General features: G+C 38.5%; 1 protein-coding gene across 1 annotated transcript; it reads right to left on the bottom strand.

The window, feature by feature from the left end:
• Positions 1–2,875: 2,875 nt before the first annotated feature.
• On the bottom strand, positions 2,876–4,807 carry LOC122644639 (ubiquinol oxidase 2, mitochondrial-like). The gene is made up of 4 exons (XM_043838018.1): positions 4,451–4,807; positions 4,175–4,303; positions 3,083–3,571; positions 2,876–2,968 (listed from the first exon to the last, which is right to left on the bottom strand). The coding sequence occupies exons 1-4, from the start codon at positions 4,805–4,807 to the stop codon at positions 2,909–2,911; spliced, it is 1,035 nt and encodes a 344-aa protein (XP_043693953.1). The 3' UTR covers positions 2,876–2,908.
• Positions 4,808–7,103: the final 2,296 nt, after the last annotated feature.

The following is a 7,103-nucleotide window of genomic DNA, read 5'->3' as shown; positions in this document are numbered from 1 at the left end:
GTAAGGTATTGATATATTCCTTGAGCTCAAGGGTTCAATAGTCCCTAAGATGCATGATTTATAAAGGATCTAACCTAATTCACTATCCACCTTGAACCCAAATACCTAAACACACCCAGCAAAACCAAATGACCTAATTGTCCACTTAAACTCAATTTTGGTCCTTTCCTAACCACACCTAGTGCATACCCATGTGGGCATATGGTACATTTCTTCCATTCTTCAAGAGGACATTGTCCTCTAAAACTCATTTTTCTCTCATCATAACAAGTAGAAATTCTGATTTAGATACAAACCAAGGCAAAAGGGTAGAGAAGCTAAACACCAGCAATCTTTTATTTATGTATGCCTGAAAATATTGGAGAGCCTGGCCTTTTGCATTATTAGGGATGACAAAACAATGGAAATGATTGTCAAAAGAATCCCATCAAACGAAACAAATCATCTCATTACTAGCAAAAACAAATAGAGAGGTTTAATTTTGCATATATTGAGATGAACTGAGAGTTGAAATCATAGAAAAGATCAAACTATATGAAACTAGAGAGAAAGAGAGAGAGAGATTGATTAAAAGCGACCTAGTGAATTGCCTTCCCCCATCTCAAAAGAGGATTCTGAGAAGAACAATATTGGAATGTTAGAGAGAGACCATGTTCCTTACCTTTGATTAAAAGCTAGCTAGTGAATTGCCTTCCCCCATCTCAATAGAGGATTTTGAGAAGAACAATAGTGGAATGTTCTTCATAGATGATTGTTATGAAAGAAGGAGACGAGAGAAATGGAAAGGAAGGGTTAGGGGAGTTCAAATCTAGACTTCTCAAAAACGCAAAAATTCCATAGTTTGGAGAATGAACTGTTAGGGTTTAGGGTTTAAGCACAAAGTTGCTTAAAGCATTATACCCCGAGTATCTAGTTTGGAATACCCAGACTGCTGCCTCTAGCTAGTATTTATAGGAAAATTAGGGTTTAGGTCAGATGGGCTAATTACTAGATTGCCCCTCACAGCCTGAGTATTAATATAAGTAGGATTATATTAGAACATATGAAGAGATATTACATAAATACCCTTACATGAACGCATCCCCATTCAGATAGCTAAAGTTATAAACCAACAATATCAATTATGAAGGTTTAAAAACTAAGAAACCACAAACTTGGAGTTCAAGATTGAACCCCAATAATATAAAGAAACAGAACAATAGAAATTAGTAAAAGTATTTAGAACCAAAGAACTACTACAAGGATTTAATAGAAATTTCTCCATCAACTGAAACCAAAGAATCTAAACTAATCCTTAGACACATCATCTTTCCTGTACTTATAATTAGGAAATTAAAAAATGAAAACATAAAAAGATATGAAGAATAATCTTACCTTCGTATGTCTTCAAAAGAGAAGTAGGATGGATTTATGAGATTAGAGAAATCTCTGGAACTCTAGAAATTCGTTTCTGCAAAAGGAATGTAGATCCAGGTTATAACACTGGTTAGAATAAGAAGAAAAAATGATAGAAAACAGCAGAAGAAGAAGAAGAAAATGAAGGAAAAGAAGAGGAAGAAGAAGAAAACGAAGGAAAAAGAAGAGGAAGAAGATGAACAGGGCTTACCTGAGTTGGAGAAGACGATGTTCAGCAGAATCTTAAACCAGAATCTTGAACGTTCGATCGTGGTTTCAAACCCTCACTACAGACGATGTCAGAAAAAAGAAGCTGTCTTTTTAAGCGTTTTTTAGTGTTGAAGAACACGCTGCAACCAGAATCTTGAAGGTTCGATCGTGGTTTCAATCCCTCATTGCCTTGAAGAAGATGCTACAACTAGAAGCTTGAAGGTTCGATCGTGGTTTCAATCCCTCACTGCCTTGAAGAAGACGCTGAAACCAGAGAAACTTGAAGGTTCGATCGTGGTTTCAATTCCTCGTTGCCTTCGATTGCAGAGTACCTTCCAAGAAGAAGACGATAATTTTAGGGTAATTTTGATGGGTTTTATGTTTTGTAAGGAAAATACCACAAATACCCCTCGTAACTAAAGACGAGCGTTGTTTCTCCGACTTTTCCAAGAAGTTTTTTTATCAAGTGAGAAACACCAATTTGGTGTTTTTCAAATGGGGCTCTAAAGTGTGCCCAATCACTGGTTCGTTTAAAAAAAACAAAAAATCAAACCGGACATGTCATTCAATTTTAAGTGTGTTTTTGTTCCAAAAAAGTGGAAAAACATCAAAAACACTAAAAAAGAACGTTACTATACAGAGCCTAAGTTTCCAAAAAAACTTCTACCAATTAAAAGAAGATAAATCATGATTAGTGGGGCAAGAATTGAGAAAATTGGCCTCTCTTTTATTGTTAAACCAGCAATCCTTGGCAAAGGTGCACCACCATGAGTGACACATATCAGAAAGACGTATGAGTGAAATAGCCTGTACAAAACCTGAGACGTACAAGCCGTCTGAACTGATCATAATCCCAATTGAGGTTATTGGAAAGGAAAGAGCAAACCTTATTAGGGTGAGATCTATGCGAAGTATCCCCCCTGGATAGTAAATCCATGGATGGATGGGATCCACGGATCCATCCAAAAGTAGGTGTCCAGACCATTCCCAATTTTCCTAAAACTAAAAGCCTTTAGAGATCCAATGTACTTACATTAATCAAAAGGACATTTGAAAACCAAAAAGTAAAATTAAGTAAAGGGTAGTAGTGATGAAGTAATAAGCAACAATATTTATTGATTAATATATATTACAACAAGTAGTTGTAGATTAAAAAAAAAAAAAAAAAAACCTGAGTCATAGTTTGTTGGAAGAGAGTACCATTCTTCAAGATCTCCTTAAATAAATAAATAAATAATTTACAATGAAAACTTTTGCTTGTCATTTTTTTTTTTTGGTTCTGTTATCCCTCCATTGCAAGACTTTAGTGATAGCCAAGTGGAGCGGGGGCTTGCTTCAGCTCATGTCCTTGATAGTGTATGTCCTGTAATTAACCAAACCAATCAAAACAAATCATTTGTTAGTCACTTTGAATCACAAATATACCTAAGCATAACCATTCAGATAGATGCATGCCACGTGTGTACAAGATTCTTACCGATGCAAAATGGTTAACGTCACGATGATGCGCCTCATCGGCCCTCACGACCAACACGACATCACGGAGTGTGGAGTCAGGTGGCATCTGCCAGTAATCGATGGCAATAGCAGGTGCTGGTACATTCTCAATATTACCTTTGTCAAGTTCTTTCAAGAACTCGGTGTACGAGTGAATCGCTTCTTCTTCCAAGTATCCAACAACTCGGTGAGCGAATTTGGGAGAGATCATGTAACCCAAGAAATAAGCATTGAAGAACACTCCTTGAACTGTGAAAACAAGAGCTCGTTCGTACCACCTTGGCTGAGAAACCTCCATGAATGTCAAGAGATGCATTCGCTCATTCTCTGCTTCTTCTAAAAGTGCTCTAATCCATCCTCCGCTGTGTTCGAATCGCCTAAGAGACTTGCAGTGCAAAAGCATTCCTCCAACCATGCCTGGCACGGCTGCCACTGTTTCAAGCATCATAGCCCGGCAACCGTATCGTGTCTGTAGTAAGAGAAAGCTCAAGTTTAGAACTATATTTGACTCGGAAATCGGAATGAAACTCATTCGAATCAAGCATCAAGTCGTTATTACCCAACTAGCACGCAAGGAAACCGTGGAAAATTATACATCGTGCACTCAAGCATGTGAATTGTCTCCCAAGAAAATGACAAGATACATTGATTTTTTGATTTTTTTTGCTGACCGATAAGATGAAATTTTCATTCTCCCACTATTTAGGGTTATGTGGACTGTGGACACAACCGCAAATAACACGTAACACAAATATGAGCGGTTGGGAGTTGGGATTTTGGCACAAAAGAGTGGCCACGAACCCTAGGTATCACTTGCAATTTATTTGTTTATTAAAAAATCTAATAGATTTATAAATAACTTTCATTTTACTTTCGGTATGGTATGTCAGATGTCGCACAAATGGAATCCAATCACTCTTTTGAATTCCACCAGGGCAGCATTTGACGTACAAGAATGGCCTGAACCATTCTCATCTTATCTTTCTCTGTCCAACCTTGTGATCTATGTAAGCCACGAACTTATTTATGCATAAAAGTAAAGAAAATAAACGTAAAGAACGATCCACCATACCTGGAAAAAGAGATCAGTTGGGTATCGGAGAACCTTGACAGTCCAGTAAGCTAATTTATCCAAGAACGTAGTTGGGGCGTGGTGCTTGTTGAGATCGATCGAAACATTCGCTTTGTACGTCTCCCATGGCTTTAGAACCCAAAAAATAAAAAATAAAATAAAATAAAATTCATAATTAATTAAAATAACTGAAATAACATACCCATGTCCATATTCCTTGGAAAGAAGGAAGGACCGTAAAAAAAATGAAAATGAGAAGCAGAGAACTAAACATACCCTGAAGCAGGTCCACTTCCAATCCGTGCCATCCCCCTTCGTAATCTTAGAAGGAGCTATGCCCCAGTAGCTAGTGATCCCTTTCTCCTCTGGTTCACCTCCGGCAGAAGAGGTTTTCACTTCTTTTTCTTCTCCTTCTTTGTTCAAGGTCAATGTACTGCCATGCCGTACACCAACTGTTGGGAACCTGATCCAGGCCACGCTGGTTCGAACTGGAACGACCTTTGTTGTTGTGTGGAACAAAGTAGAAGTCCCGGTCAGAATTTCAGTAGCCGGTTCGCCAAGGGTTGCCGTGGAAAAGAGCCGTGGTCCAAACTGCTTAACCAGCTGCCCGGCCATCCTCGAACCCCTCAACATCTCAGAGTAACAGAGAGCAAAAAAACACCGATAAGAAAGACACGGTAAGAACAAAGATATTGGAAACGTCTCAGGCGAGCTATTTGGAATTTTGTTTTGAAGAGTACGATTGTTCAAGGTATTGACGAGCGTTTATATAGCTTGATTGCTGCTCCGGTTAGCCGCACGTGATATCTCGGTAACGCTGCTTTGAAGTTTTATAGTCGTCGTCGATATTTTGGACTATAAATTTATCTATGGGACCCACTTAAAAGACCACGGAAATTCTTGGGCGTTCTTTTTGGCGAAAATACCCCTGTGAGAAAAATATCTATGGAAAATACTGGGGTTTTTTTGGTAAATCAGTTGCTTCTAGAGGACAGGACTCAGAGAGGCGGCGAGATAAGAAAAAAAGGAAAGGGAAAGACTTGTCTTGGGACTCAAGTCAGTCTTTGTTCAAGGGTATTTGATTCTGTGTGTGCACATTTTTCTTCTCTTAAGTTGTTTCAAACGCATAATTGGAATCCATTAAAAGTTTCAATGTCCTAAAGATACCAATCGACCATTCAAATACAAGAACAGAAGTCAACATTCAAGAAGATGATCGTAGAATTTGATTTCGTGGTGTCCAAGAATCGCTCAACTGCTCTAATTAATGCGCGTGCCCGGCGGCAAATTGTACTGCTTTTTCGTAATTTTTAATACTTTCCTATTAAAGAGAGAATGTGAAGATTCACAAAAAAAAACCCAACAAAAAAAAAAACACTGACGTGGATACACCAAATATGCAAAAGTGGCTTGCATTTAAAAGTTTTTTAATAAAAAAAAAAACAAAAACTTGCACTTAAAAAATAAAAAATAAAAAATAAAAAGGTAAATGTTGCGAGACTACATTTAAAAAAATAATTAAATAAATTTCCTCCATGACCACGACAGGAACCAAAATTGAATGTTGGCCATCGTCGTGTGGGATACGTTGTAGAATAATCAACTTTGATATTTAGTAATCCATTACCAAAAAAAAGAAAAAAAAGAAAAAGAAAAAAGATATTTAGTAATCATTTTATTTTTATTTTTATGATAAAAAATATTATATTGCTAAGAAACCAAATGATATACAGTCTTTTTGATTTGCTAGGTTCATAGTTAGGGCTATACAAAAACGGTTACCATTGTTTGTAATACATATATCATGATACTCGGTAGATATATAAAATAAGTCCTTAATAAGTTCGCAGGGCCAGGTAGATGTGGTAGGAGATGGAAGAACTTCAGTTATTATTGGATTTGAGCACCATATTTCTTTTATCTTCAACCCCAGCGAGGACGCATGATCTAATCCTGTGCGAATACTAACTAAGTCAGGTTCCATCGCAAGAGAGGTATGAACAAATCCTGCAGCCAAAAACTTAAACCGTCCCTTAATCAAAAAGATGTAAGACCATCCTGCCACAGTCAATCCAGGAATATAGTATCCTGCACAGATCAAAACAGGAAAATCCAAAGTTGGTAAGGTAAGACATGGTGGGACGGATAGAATCTCCTTTGTAGCAGCATGTACATCATAGGATGGAATGTGGGGGGGGGGGGGATTGTTAGCATATTAGCATTCCATTAACCACAAAGGTTTAGGGATTACCTGAACCGAATGGAATCGCAACGGAAGGAACAATCGAAGGCGGCTTGCAGTTACGAGCACAACGCGATCTCTACTGGCTTCTCCACAGAGAACTCCATACCACAAAACCTTAGGTAGCGATGGAAACCTTAGGAAACACAGAACTTGAAAGAGAGGGAGAGATCTAATTAAATCATTCTCCTAGGGTTTATGCCTTATGTCTATATATAGGCTAAACCTTGGGATTGGCCAATCAAAGGAGGGATCGGTCACTTAAGTGACCGTCCCTCTCTCTCTCTCCCTCGTTATTGGCTCGGCTGGCCTGCCCCATGTGGGCGGACCAGCTGGGCCTTAGGCCCATCACCGATTTACATCTCCCACTTGCCCACACAGGGCGCATATATTATGCATTCAAGTTTCTCTCATTCCGCGTTATCCCCCATACAGGTAATGGGGCGTGCGACTTGTCGAGATGATACAAGGTAGGAGTATTATATCAAACTTCCATCTAGCCAACATAGTACATCACCCTCAAAAAGTCTCGAAATACCCCAAACGATCCACTTACACCCGATCTAACACTCTCGACCCCTCATGATGAGCAGTGTTAATCCTTGGTATGTAATGTACTCATGACTGCGTCGATCACAAATACGACGCGTCACCCGGGCAATGAGTCACATAACAAAGGTGTAACGT

Source organism: Telopea speciosissima, chromosome 11, assembly GCF_018873765.1.
Source record: "Telopea speciosissima isolate NSW1024214 ecotype Mountain lineage chromosome 11, Tspe_v1, whole genome shotgun sequence".
NCBI lineage: Eukaryota > Viridiplantae > Streptophyta > Magnoliopsida > Proteales > Proteaceae > Telopea > Telopea speciosissima.
The sequence above is the reverse complement of the archived record's forward strand: the minus strand, read 5'-3'. Positions and strand labels throughout refer to the sequence as shown.